At 37.6% G+C, this 14480-nt stretch overlaps 2 protein-coding genes across 3 annotated transcripts; both read left to right on the top strand.

Moving 5' to 3' along the window:
• The first annotated feature begins 2528 nt into the window (after positions 1 to 2528).
• On the top strand, positions 2529 to 4933 carry otud6b (OTU deubiquitinase 6B). Of its 2 annotated transcripts, none has more exons than XM_027001725.2 (7): positions 2529 to 2755; positions 3065 to 3216; positions 3348 to 3446; positions 3600 to 3912; positions 4060 to 4121; positions 4343 to 4438; positions 4545 to 4933. In XM_027001725.2, the coding sequence occupies exons 1-7, from the start codon at positions 2686 to 2688 to the stop codon at positions 4614 to 4616; spliced, it is 864 nt and encodes a 287-aa protein (XP_026857526.2). In that variant the 5' UTR covers positions 2529 to 2685; the 3' UTR covers positions 4617 to 4933. The 2 variants fall into 2 exon arrangements, with proteins under 2 accessions (XP_026857526.2, XP_026857525.2); XM_027001724.2 differs by having other exon boundaries at positions 4343 to 4449.
• An 88-nt stretch (positions 4934 to 5021) lies between these two features.
• Positions 5022 to 7544, top strand: lrrc69 (leucine rich repeat containing 69). The gene is given in 8 exon segments (XM_027001723.2): positions 5022 to 5262; positions 5344 to 5470; positions 5564 to 5636; positions 5749 to 5944; positions 6077 to 6148; positions 6236 to 6337; positions 6478 to 6657; positions 6864 to 7544. Coding segments are annotated over 8 exon segments (1035 nt in total). The 5' UTR covers positions 5022 to 5085; the 3' UTR covers positions 6972 to 7544.
• The last annotated feature ends 6936 nt before the right edge of the window (positions 7545 to 14480 follow it).

Below are 14480 nucleotides of genomic sequence, written 5' to 3'. Positions count from 1 at the left end.
ACTCCAATTTTGATATTAATAATTTCATCAAGAATTGCTTTAAGTAATACATTGCTTCACAATATACATACAAAATAAACATGCAATTTATTCTAGATGATCTCTAGTTTGACGTTCTAGTCGGTCTCTCGGTAGCACTTACATGCTGTGAAACTCAGTCCTCTGGACATGTTAAAAAGGAATTCAAGAGAACAGAATGACATGTATTTGTCTTTTGTTTTTGCAATGTAGCAAGCAATAGTAACATCACTCACCATGGTAATAGTTGGGTTTTTTGGGGGGGGGGGGTTTTGTTTGTTTTTACTATTCAAACAGTTTGAAAAATGTTTGAAAGAATCAAAACAAACCAACAAAAATTATTTTATCAAAATTATTTTATCATAATCTGAATATTATTACGTATTGTGCAGCTGTCAATTCATGTATACTTAGGTATAGGTATAAGGTAAGGTATAAGGTAAAGTGTAAAAGTGTTAGTTACATTGCAAGGAAATGCTGCATATTTAACTGGAAAATAAGATGTTTTTTCTATCTGATTTTCGCCCAGATCAGTGATAGGCTGAGGGGCCTCTTGAGGCTCTCTGTCCTCTCTGATCTATGTTCATCTTGTACAACAGTGTAGACAGATGCTTGGCACAAAAAAAAATGCAGAAATTATTAGACAATTAATAAACAAACATTAGTAAAACAATGTATTATGTAATATACAGTATTATGTAAAAGAAGTTGTATACTCACTAGCTTTTCACTTAGAGCTAAGATCAATGCCTGCTCCCAAGAGTCACTAGCATCCACAAGGCACAGCATAAATATGTCCTAGCAAAGGATAACAGAATAATTACAAAATGATATCTAATGCAGTGTTGCAGTACGCTTTGATAAACATTTCTTTAAATAGAAATCATAAACCTGCATTTGTGTCTTATCTTACTGCTAGTTAGCATTTTATTAATTTTAGTAAATAAGATTTAAGCCTTTGATCTGTCTGCAATATGTTCAATTACATAAGTGCAAAATATTTCAAAATATAGCAATAACAACAACAAAAATTATATTTACTAAGAATTTGGATTGTTACTTTTAGTAAAATCACTCTTTATAAACTTTACCTTTGAGCAGATAACCATCACTTATGTCTGTGAGTACTGGAACCAAGACAAAAACTTTCTTATTTTACTATCCATATAAAACTGCAGAGAGTGACACCACAATTTTTATGATCAAAAGGATAATCTTAAATTTTTAGGCCCCTTCCCCATCCAGCTGGTGTACAGCCTTTGGATGTTGGGCCTTCGGTAGAGTGCACCATGCATTGTGAGGAATTTCTTCGTCTTGACTTCAGCAGCTTGAAACTCGTGTCCTATCCAGTTTATAGTGGCTGCAGGGTATCTGCTGACTGGCAGGGCATATGTGTTTATGGCTTTGGTCTTATTATTCCCATTCATATGGCTTTTGAGGGTCTGCTTTACCCTATGGAAATACTTGGATGTTGCTATTGCTCTTATTTCTGCCTCATGGTTTCTGTGTGACTGGAGTATCCCCAGGTATTTGTAGCTGTCCTCCAGGTTTGCTATGGTCTTGTGATAGTCCAAATCGCTCAATCTTGATCGCTTTTTTGTTTTTATGTGCAAATGACATTGCAATGTTCTTACTATGGATCTTAGATGGATCAGGGAGTCAATGTCCCTTTCTGTCTTGGTGTACAACCAAGTGATCTATGTAAAGGAGGTGGCTGATGATGGTCTCACTCATGAATCTGTGCCAATACCCACTTTTATTGATTATCTGGCTAACACGATTCAAGCCTAAGCAGAATAACAGTGGGAACAGTGTATCTCTTTGGCATGAACTATACTCATGATCACCCAGGAAATTGTCTTTGAGTTGGCTTCTATTATTGTCCTCTGGTCCTCATTGAGTTCTTGGTGAAGGTCCTTATGATATTAGTGACTTGGACCTGGATTACAAGTATCCAGGTGTGTGGCATTAAGCCATATACATATTATAGTTTTAGGCAATGCTTAAGTTGGTCTGCATGGTCAGCTCTTCATATCAATAGGTGGTGCTTTGAGCCTTTAGTTTTGGACACTGAAGGTTGTGTATGCCTTGTATTTTGTAGCCTAAGGTTTCAAGCGTGGCAAATATAGAAGGTTTCCAAAGAAACAGGATGTTTTGGACTTTCCTTCCTCAGCTGTGCAAGAAAAGTGGTTCTGAATTTCCACAAGGTGAAACTAGTTTATCATCATCATCATCATCATCATCATCATCATTATTATACATTATTATCATCATAAAGTACACCTGTCTATCTTATATTTCAAGTCAATCACTGAAACGTGAGTAATCCATAAAATTATGGTTTTACATATTAATAATAATACTCAGGGGGCTATTTTGAAAAGGTATTGAAGGTTTTGGTTATTCCATGCAAATCCATCCATCCATCCCAGTTTGTGTTTGCACTAAAAAATGACTTTAATTTTGAAAAGAATTAGCAGGCTCATTTACAATTTCTGAATTCACACTGATCCACTTTCGAGCATGGCACGATTCTGGCATAAGCTCTGACAGTTATTTATTTATTTTTCTTATTCTACTCTAGGCAATGGCAAGCTTTGGAGCAGTAGTATTTACTTCTTAGTACCAATCTATTGCAGCTCTGAGTTGTCTGATCACGATTTGACCATGGAGGAAGTGGAAACAGCGGAAGAATTGTTGGTGAAACAACATCGCAAGGAAAAGAAAGACCTGCAAGGTTATGTAGTTTGGCGGCTTATTGTATGTGATGCAGAATAAAAGCTTTGGCTAGTGTATTTTTTTTAATTGATATTGTCACACAAAACCAATACCCTCTGGAGCCTGGTCGTTCTTTTCGCATTATTTTTATGATCAAAATTGCAAAGGCTCTGCTATTGAATTAACAATCCGTGCTTGACTTCCTAACCTAGCTAACAAGCTATTTAGCTCTACTTACTGTTCAGACAGCTAACAGCTTTGACTTGATTTTTGGGATGCTGTATTTGAATTAAGGTACACTAATGTGGCTTGTATCGCCCCCTTTTAGCTAAAATACAGAGTATGAAAAATGCTGTACCTAAAAATGACAAGAAAAGGAGGAAGCAGCTAACTGAAGACATTGCTAAATTAGAAGCCGAGCTCAATCAAAAACACGAGAACGAACTCCAACACCTTCAGAATTCTAACGCTGCAGACAAGGTAATATATGGTCATTTATATGAATTTGAAAGGCTTAAATTGACTTATCCCCCAGAATGCCCTCTTGTGTTTTCAGACAGGATTTAATGTTTTGGACATGATACAAGAATTGTTTCGTTGATTATATCAAGGTTGATGAGGTTGCGGATGCGGTCGATTCCATGAATCTGGCTGGTCGAGAGGAAACGGAGGTTAAACAGGGCCGAATATCTAAGGCACAGAAGAGACGAGTGAGTGGAAAGAAAATACGTTGTACTCTTCCGCTATAATTAGTTGAAACCATACTTTGTGTCCCAACTCTCAAAATATCACTATCTTTAAAAAGTTTCTGACTGTCTTGAGACCCTTTTAGCTCTGGCTGTCATGCTGTTAAAAATGTCCAGGACAAGAAGGCTGCCCAGGAGAGGGAGAGAGAGAATCGCATTGCGGAGGCCGAGGTAGAGAACCTGTCAGGCTCTAGGCACCAGGAGGATCTAAAACTGAGGAAAAAGCTGGCAGAGATGCACTTGCAGATCCGAGAGATCTGCTCAGATGGCCACTGCATGTATCGCGCTGTGGAGCACCAGCTGATGGATCGCAGCGGATCCCTCGGGATCAGGGAGCTCCGTGCTCAAACAGCCCAGTATATGCGGAACCACTCAGATGACTTCCTGCCCTTCCTCACCAACCCCAACACCGGAAACATGTGCACTGCAGGTGAGCAGTAGATTGTTTCCCACTACACATTGAACATCTGTTGAGTGAATGAATTATGTTGGCATCAAATAATCAAGAATAATTTCTGGGCTGAGTGTCTGCTTAAACAGGTGTGATGTGTAAAAACATTTATTTTTAAAAATGCAGATGAATTTGAAAAGTACTGCAATGATGTTGCAGAAACAGCTGCTTGGGGTGGACAATTAGAGGTAATGACGGCTTAGCTAGGACTTCTGATTGCTAAAGCTATGTAATTGCATTCATTGGTATGTGTGTGTGTATATAGATTTGCACTTTTTAAAGGTATATACCTGACACCATTATGTAAATTATTTGGTATAAGATATTTTAGCATCATTTGTTAGTATTCATTTGTTATATACAGATTTGAAAAAAAAATTTAATCATCTTTTTTTTTTTTCCAATGCAGTTAAGAGCTCTTACACATGTCCTCCAGTTACCAATAGAGGTTATTCAAGCTGATTCACCTACTATTACTATTGGTGAAGAATATGCTAAACCACCAGTAATGCTCATGTAACTATTTTCAAAATTATCATTATAATGTATATTTTCTCATATATATGGTGTAAACACTGACACAATGTTTAACTTTTCTACTGTTCTTTCAGTTATATGAGACATGCATATGGACTGGGGGAGCACTACAATTCTGTGCAAACACTGAGAGATACTGCAAGTGAAGATCAAGAGTGAATTAATGACAATTAGTGACACAAATTCTGCAAATTTGTCTATACTGTACATTGTCTTACTTTTAGACAGTGGCAAAAAACAAAAACTTTCAGATAATGAACACACAAATACTAAATCAGCAATGAGACTTGGAGGGGAAGAAGTAGTGATGAGTGTCAACAGTTTTCAGCAATATATATCATAATTATTGTTATAATATTCTCAGCATATTGTAATTATAGCCAAGTACCTGCCAGCTTTCTTGGCGTAGGAGGCTACATAGTAACAGTGATATTGTATTAAAGTAAAAATAACTTTTTAATAATTACGTGTTACTCTTGGTTGTTCCTTTTGGTGCGAGTTTTATTATTTTTGGCGCCTCTAGGGGGCAGTGTGGTCAGATTATTTTGGAAAATATCGTAGTGTTTCTATGGAAACATTGATAAAAAGCTTTCTTGAGGCAGTTAGTCTGTTTTAATGGCAAACGAGTTAATAGTACGGGCATTGAAAGCCAACGCTAAGAAAATTAATTTAAGCTCCAGAAACATAGATACGCTTCCTAAATCGTTTTCAAGGTTAACGTGGGTTTTGGCTCTACAATTAAACAACAACTCTCTTGCGAGTTTGCCTCCTGAATTGCAGTCTCTACGACAAGTAGGTTAAAAATCCATATTCTACCATTCGTTGAATGTCATCGCTTGCTGTAACCTTATATTTGGCTGTTTGCTACTTTAGTTGGCAGAACTTAATCTGGGGAATAATGATTTTGAGGACATTCCAGCAGTGCTAAAGCGTCTGAACAGTCTGAAAAAACTATATTTGTTTGGAAATAAAATTTCCAGTTTGCATCCAGATATTTTAGGTAAGATGGGCAATATAACTGAAAAAATGAATATGCATAGTCTGTTCATTCACCATTTGATCATTTGAAATTGGAAGTATTTATTTATATCAGAAGGCCTACCAAACCTAAGGGTCCTTAACCTGAATCACAACAAAATCTCACACATTCCTTCAGAAATACAGAGGTAATTTTTTTTAGTTTGCTATTTAGCATTTGTTTGGACCTAACTGTGTAACTACAATACAAAATGCCAGTGTCTTCACACAAACCATATCCCTGAATATTTTGATTTACAGACTTTGTAATTTGGAAATTATCAGTCTTTCGGATAATCAGTTGAAAGAGATTCCTGCAGAATTGGGATTGCTTAAGAAGTTGACTGAGATCAATTTGAACAATAACAAGCTGACAGAAATACCTCAGCAGCTGTATAATTTAACGCAATTGAGGAAATTGCACTTAGCAAGGAACAACCTTACAGACCTACCAGAGGTGGGTTGCACGTTAGTCTCTTCTACACAGTAAATAACACAGTGAACATTATTGTAAGAACATTATACATTGGTGCATAGTAGGTTGTTTCAAATACTGCAATGAATCAGAACAACTTAAGCTTTTCCAAAGGGTGTCCATGGACTGAAAAATTTGAAGATCTTAGATGTTGCTGGTAACCAACTATCAATGTTTCCAACTGGTGTAAGTCATTGTCAAAGTATGATGGTCACAGTCATAAATATAACGATAAAGTGCTCCAGCAGTTAAAGTACCAATTACATCTCTCAGTTCCAGTTTCTTGCCTTAGAGGTGTTGCTCTTTGAGGCAAACAACTTGGTTAAGCTTGAGCTTTTGGAGTCTACTCAAGAGCTGGAGGTTCTTTCATTAAAGGTAAGACACTTAAATGATAACTTTGCATATCATGTGGGCCTCCACACTGCCTTGGCACAGTACATATGCACCTGTTTATATAGTGTGGAGTTTATTAGCAAAACATGCTCAGGTTGCACTAGTGACTGTTTTCTGGTTAGGAGCACGCTGCCAGGCTTGTCCTGAAGGAAAACTTGAATAAGTTGTCAGTGGTGTCCCGGGCTCTGCCCCTTTACCCGGCCCTGTAGAGCATGCTCTCGCGCTGGAGCAGTTGTGCCCTGTGCCTCCAGCCCTTTCTCACCACCTGGGTGGAGTGTGTGCAGTTCATCAACCTCCAGAAGGTACACAACTGACCCTCTCTCACTCTAACCTCTAACTTGGCCATCTGTTCTTGGCCAGTAGCATGATTTTGGTGTTGTGCATGCAGAAGGACTGTAGCCACCTAAAAAGGTCTTTTTAAGGGCACTGATTTTTCTGCCTTGTTGAACTGTCATATGTTTACACAATAGCTGATATGTATTAAGTTGCTGTCCTCTCTCTTTGCTAGGATATGGGAATAAAAAGATCACAAAATATTCCAGTTCGAGTCCTGTTATGCTCATACTCCTGCTTCAACAAGAGTGGACACTCTTACTATGGGGTTGCTAAAATCTAACCATTACAATGATGTGCTTTCTTGCTCTTTTCTTTATAATTTTTGTAATGGTTTCTGTCTTTCTACAGTGGTTATCACAGTGCTTTTGCTGATTTTACCATTCAAACAAAAAATATTGCTAATGTTTTTGACATTCAGTTTGCTTATATATCACCAGATGGCAGTATTTTATCAGTGATTGGCTTCATAGTTTAAATGTGCTGTTAGTGAGTCAGTGGATCCATTTATATAATGCAACATTTTATTGGAAAAAAATGTTAATAATGGTATTATTTCCTTTTTACTGTCATCAAGGTTGCAAATGATTTGACTCTTAGAAGTATATTTAATAAACCATTTATTGTAGGTTTTTGTCACTAAATAAGTATATTACTGTGATCCATTTGTTTAATCACAAGTATTATGTTAGTAGTGTGTGTTTCATAGTGAAAGTGCACATTTAGACATTTAGACACAAAAGACATTTAGACACAAAAGACATTCTATAGGAGCTTCTGTCAACATGTGTATTTTACCTGTAGACAGACTGGCTTGATGCTCTTTTGATCACAATAAACTCTATCCTTTCTCTCAGCTGAGGCCAATGGCATCTGTTCAAACCTGAGCAAAAACTTCATTTCTCTGAGTTAATTTCCCATGCAGGCCTTTCGAGTTGGGCATGATGAATAATGCAGCAGGTTTAATTGCAAAGCCAGAAACGAATGACTTTGGACTGGTTAACAGCAGGGGAACCATACATCTCTGCAAACTGAATGAAAAATCAGTTTAGAAGGGGGAAAAAGGCAAGGAGAAAAAATGCTAATTGATGAATAATTAATGATTGAGCTACAGGGCATAATTGTGACATTTTGTTTCAATCAATTTAGAAGTACAGGGAAAAGTGCACTTAGGAAACTAATCGCAGCTGTGAGGATGTCCGGTGAAAAAGCCATGAGGTCCAGTCATTTATTATAAGGCCTACAATCAAATTCTGCAGCTATTCTGGAACAAAGTTATATGGGCAAAGTTAATTCCACAAAACCCCCATTAAGGCAGACTCTCTTGGATAATGTTTTATATTTAAAACTTTTATCTTTTTGTTTATAGTAATTTGTAATCTGTTGTACATTATATCAAACCTCCCTCCCTCCACCAACATTCTACATTCTACTTTTTTCACAAATCATTGAAACAACATTGGCAGATGCAATGTGAATAGTAGTATAGGTCCACAGTTAGAGATCCACCTAGTAGGGACACTGACATGTGATAGAATTGATTCAGCTCAAAGCTCACAATTACCATGATCAGCGTCACTGCTGTGGAACTTTGTGACAAATAACTGGTCATTTGACCTGTGGTCAGAAACCACCAGGATGAAGTAAACAGTCCTTTGCAAATTATAGTAATGCCTGGCAAGAGATGAGTAACGTATGTATGTATGTATGTATGTATGTATGTATGTATGTATGTATGGATGGATGGATGGATCAATCGATCGAGAGAGAGAGATGTATTCAAAAGGTTTTGGACAGAGGTCCTTCATTCGCTGTGCATGCTTCTGAATTAGTTGGAGGAGCCAGTTTATATATGAAAAAGTAGATGTTTAAATCATAACATTCATTCCATGGGGTTCTAAAGTTCCAAGAGTGTAGATGAGTTTTTTTCTTTGAGTTTCCTAATTTCATTGCTGCCATAGCAACAAATGCAAAGATAGGTAATTAATGCAGTGTCCACTATTATTAAAATGCTTTGCCAATGGAAACAACAACTCCTTAATTCTGATGGTCCAAATCAGTAATCAGCTTTATATTGGAGAAACCAAGAGATCAAATCAATCAGGAAGCCTTCTCTTGGTTTCTTCAATGTAAAGCTTGCATCTCTTGCAAGTAATACACTAGACGACTCCTGCAGTGATGCATGAGGAGGAATGGGTGATGACAACTGATTTTTTTGTGCCAGTTATTTTGGTGTCTGTGTTAATAAATGTAAATGTAGCACATCTAGAGCGGTTGCAGGCTACAGTACCACAGCCATTATCTGAATGGTCATTTATCTCACTCTTGACAAGCATGTCTTTGATGCTTTTGTCTCATCTGCAGGAGATTAGTGGAGGATGCTTAAAAAAGGATGTGGTCTCTGCATCCTCCTGGAGGATTCTGAAGTGTTTAAGTATAATATCAGGCATTGTTTTATTTGTAGGATGATAAGTCGGGATCGGAAATTTTAAACAACAGCAGATTGTTTAGAGGTCATTGCATCCATTCTCTGAACAAGTTAAACAGAAGCAAAGGCATCATCTATGACTTACTTAGGAAACCCACAATTCTTTTCTGGTGCTTTTCTGGTGGAAGTCTTCATTCTTACTGCAAATACGTTTAAGTCTAGTTTTTACAGGCCCTGGGATGTGAAGAATTGTACGGCAAATAGGAAAGAGAGTTTGTAGGTTTATAATTGATGGTGGTATTTAAACAAGAATTAGCAAACTTCACTGAAACATCCCAAAAGATTATCTTCATGCCAGGATGTTCTATACTCCATGTATGTACAATATGGGTGTAACCCATGTAGAAATGAACAGTTGATCTTCTAATGTGTATGTAGTAATACCAAAAATGTCATCAGTGTATCTCAGAAATTGTAAGGGTATAGTATATTGCTCAAAAATGTTTTCCAATGAATCCTACAAAGTTGTTTGCATAGGATGATCCTATTTTAGTACCTGTACTAACTTCTCATGTTTGTGAGTAGTACTTGGAGTCAAAGGTGAATCAGTTCAGAGTTAAGCACAAGTTTCAGTGGGAATATTTTTCTCAGGTCTTTCATCAAGCAAATGTTTTAAAGCTCTCAAACCATCTTTGAGGGTCACATTTCCACTACTCCAGAGTCCAGTGGAAGCATGCTTTATACCACTCCATCCAATGCTTTGCGTTTGGTGATGTAATTCTTGCATGCTTACTGCTCGGCCACGTAAACCCATGAAGGTCCTGCTGCTGCGTTTTTGTGCTGATGGTAATGCTAGAGGAGTTTGGAATGCTGCAGTTATTTAGTCAGTAGAGCTTTGGTGACTTTTACACACTATGTACCTCAGCACTTGGTGACCCTACTCTGTAACTTTACATGGTCTGCCACTTTGTGGTGGAGTTCCTGTGGTTCCTAAACACTTCAACTTTTCAAAACCACTCACAGTTGATCATAATATATCTAGGAGGGAACAAATTTCATAAACTGATTAAATTAATCAGTGTTTTATTAAAATCAAGCACCTAGATATGCTAGATAAGGGTTTGAGTGTGGTAATGTAATAGGATGCCACTGTAATATGGTGTGTGTATGTGTGTGTGTGTGTGTGTTTAAATGATGCTAAATGGACATTAATGGGCTCAAGATAATATCCCCCACACCTAATCTCTCTCTCTCTCTCTCTCTCTCTCTCTCTCTCTCATATATATATATATATAATGTGTGTGTGTGTGTGTGTGTGTGTGTGTGTGTGTGTGTGTGTGTGTGCGTGTGTGTGTGTGTGTGTGCGTGTGCGTGTGTGTGTGTACCACTGTTGCTCACCAGGTACATCCAGTGGCATAAGTTTAATTTAAAAAGTTCAGATTACTTCAATTTTGTTTTCATACATCAGTGTCCTGGGGATATTGCAAGAGTGCCTAGTGCCTATGATCCTTCATTTGAGGACATTTGCAGCACCTTCCTGAAGACTTTGATTGTGCTTTGATTGACATTAATGACAATGTAGAGAAGCTGTCATGGGAGGGAATATTGCACAGAAGGAAAAAACTCTCCAACTAGAACTATGGAGAGCAATGCATTGATACATTCAGAACATGCATGCCATATGTTAATTAGGAAATCTGCACTGGTATAATTACTGAATGCGATTATAGCCTATGGTGGGTATCTCTTCGCTTCCTTGTGGGGAAAGCACAAAATGAGAAAGTAGCTGTGCATACATTTTAATTTACTAAACTCAAAATGGGCAGCGTGATGTCAATTTCACTCAGGATGATCTATTAGAAGGCTCTGCTACCTCATTACATCCCTTTTGTAAGACTATTTAGGCTCCTATTGACCTCACATACTTGCAGGAGCCTGTGACATCCACAGGCAAGAGAGGAGGTTTCAGTTCCATAATTCACAAAAATTATTGCTAATAGCTTTCATTAGTAGGGGCTCAGGGACATGTGAGAATCGTTATGTGTTCATCCTAGTCTTACTGGGCAGAAATGTTTTTTTATTGGAGTGGGGGTTTTGGCCTTTTCCAAATGTAAACCTAGAGGCAACTTCTGTATAGGTGGTCAACTAGAGGTTAGCATTGTTAATCTAAAAAAGGAAAATGATGGATGTTTAGTGAGAACATAGGGACAAAACAAGGAAAAATGCCTGACCATTTAATATATGAGATACAGTAGCCCTGTGTTTTTGTTTTTTTCTCTCCACAGGCCATCAGGAGTAAATTTGTCAAGCTATGTAATGCAAGACAAATGTAATCTGAATGTCATTGCTTCATAATTATTGCCTAAGGCATTGAGAAAGAACTCTGATAAACCCATGCTGATACCTCACGCACTGTGTCCTTGACAACTGAGGAGAGCACAGGGCTTTACCCAATCAGAGGCCAAGCTTTGAAGGTGTGCAGAAAGCTTACTGTAACTGTCTGCTTTCTACATTTTAGCGTGCTTGTTTTTCTGTGATTTCATAAATATACCAGATAATATTTAGATAATACTTAATTTAGTAGATGGCTGTACATCTACTACATGTGTACAGCATGAAACACTTTGTTCTTTATTATTATTTATTCAAATAGCCCATTTTGAAAGATTTCTTAATCTGGTTATAAGATAAACAAAATGTGAAAAATTTGAAAGGACATGTTTACAACATTATTTCTGGCAAGTTTTTGTTCATTATTTTCTGTTTATGACTTCATTTTCTCAGTGCATCACTTTACTAATCCAAACTGACATTTTGAGGCTTGATCTGAGATGAAGCCTCCTTGTTGAGCAGAAGCACTGTAAATGACCTGAGCTGACTTCAGGAACAAATTACACTCTCCAAGTCCATGTAGAGTGGGTATATTAAAATGAGTATCATTGATTGTTGTATTAAAGGCCTGTGTCTGAGAGGGAGAAAAATAGCTACTCAGTGTCATGCAGAGAATCCCTGTCAAACTGCGAGGAGCACTCTCCAATCAGGGTAATCTATTGTCTCGCATCTTAAGCTGAATGAAGGATCTCCTATTGAGCTGCTGGCAAGGCCCCACAGCACTGTCAGCGTGACGGCTGCACAATCAATTCCCTTCGCCTCTGCTCCTCGTGGGAGCCCAGGCTGCCACTAGAGGCCACTGTGCTTCTCTGATAAACCTCCCAGCAATGGGCTCTGAAGTCAAATACACATGACTAGAATACCTCTAACTGCACAAGACGAAATGTCTGAAGATGAAAGTCAAAATGCTGTCAGAGCTGCTGTGAAAAATTGGAATGATAATGAGTGTCTATTTGACATTTATCACTGCTAGCACAAAAGGGATTAGAGCCCCAGTCAGTAATTGTGGAAAATGCCTCATGGATGGTAAACATTCTGCCTATTCTGTTTTCATTAAGTGCTGTCTCATTGCTTTTTTTCATTTATAAGCCTCAGTTCTTGCAGTAGGTTTGTCTGATGACTGTTTTAAGGTGTAAAAATATGAATGCTTCTTGTTTGGAATCTCATACTGTGTTTGCACAAAGGAAGTATAAATCTTGATCTTTGATGCAAAAATCAATTTTATTGCATTTGTGTATCTAAGATATTGTGTAAAAATACAGGCTTCCAAACCATTCCTCATGTTTATAACCATTTTGTATTCAAGGTAATGAAAACGAACATGCTCATTTTGAAAAAGGTTTTCAGTAATCCAGGTCATTGAATTGCCCACTAGTAGTAATTCAAGATTATACCATATCCATTTTTCTTGCTTTACTACTCTTAACTGTACATGTGTGATTTTACATATTTAACATGTCCAGCTGTAGTGGAGATATAAACCTTTGTTTCTTTGTGTCTTGGCTCAGAACCAATGAAAATAAATGTAGGGATGGTAAAGCTCAGGGCTTTAGAGGTGAGTGCCATTACTGCCCTTCTGCTCATTACTGGAGTACAGAGAGAACAGAAAACCACATGTGGACCCTGAGTGCATTTTGACAGTTTTGGGTCATTCTTCTTTTTCCAACTACAAAAACACCCCATGTTGTTAAGAGCAAGAAAACAGTGAAGAAGCAAAAACTTCAAAGAACAAATAAGCTTTAATCTTGTGTTGTGCTCTTCGAAGGTTTCTAGCCTTGGTAATTACTGGGAACCATCTACAGGGAATGATAAACAAGGTTTTCTTCCTTTGAAAGGGCTGTTTTCAGTAAACCCGCAAAACTGGATTTAAAGAGCTGTTTATGGTTTGAAGCAAACCAGAAGATGTATCAACCAAAGACTGAATTCTTTGATACCACATTACTACTAAATAATACCAAATTACTAGTAGTAAATAAATAAACAGCTTTTGTTATGCAAATAAGTAGTTTTTGATATTTCTTTTTTGGGTGGTGAAGTACAGATTTCTTATTTTCTTGTATCATATTTTCCTTCTTAGTTTAATATGCGAGATGTGTGCTTTCAGAAAGGAATGCTAAAGCAAACAGGAATGCCAAACAAACAAACAAAACAAATGAGCGATTAAATACATAAGCTAGCAGTTTACATTTGTGCTTGGTATATATTTATGTGTATATGCCTTTTCTCATTTCATGTCCACCTATGGCACTGACTACTGCGGAGGAATCCTTAAACAGTGATCATGAGTGTGGCCTCTGCATGCTCCATCATTATTGGGTTGGGTTAGATGGCAGCATATACCCATGTGATGCATCCTGGCCTGTGGGGGAACATGCTCAGTGAGGGGGAGGCAGCTGAAAGTAGCACATCCCAGGTAGAGGCATCTGGATGCAAGGTTTTTCAGGAACATGTTATCACCTGTGGCATCTTACTGCCACTACCCAACAGCTGTCTCATGCAGAGTGGGAGGAAGAATGTCCTTGAATGCAAACATTACTATTGTTAAACTATCTGTCTCTCTATACCAGAATTAATACCTTATTACATTTATGACTGACTCTATAGTAGTTTTATCTCTTATAAACATTTTGGATTAGTCTTTATGATGTTGGAAAACATTGAAAGATCTGTTATAAGAAACGATTTTAGGTTCTTTATTAGGAGCATATCATTCACTGTCAGCTGTCCATGTTAATTATTCAAAATACATAATCAAAATTGCACTTAATTAGCAGCCAAACATTGATCCACTCATAGCATGGATATGTATAATTGTTGGTTTAATTGTTTAAATTATTATTTTGTTCATTTTGTCCTTAGATATCTCAGTAGGGAGGCTCCAGGCATTCTAGCAGGTGTGTGACTGAGGAACGCCCTCTAGTGGCTGGTACTGGGAAGCATGGTGCCCATGTGTGCTGGAACTTGGCCAGCCTA

Source organism: Electrophorus electricus, chromosome 8, assembly GCF_013358815.1.
Source record: "Electrophorus electricus isolate fEleEle1 chromosome 8, fEleEle1.pri, whole genome shotgun sequence".
Taxonomy (NCBI): Eukaryota; Metazoa; Chordata; class Actinopteri; order Gymnotiformes; family Gymnotidae; genus Electrophorus; species Electrophorus electricus.
This window is presented reverse-complemented; position numbering and strand designations above follow the sequence as displayed.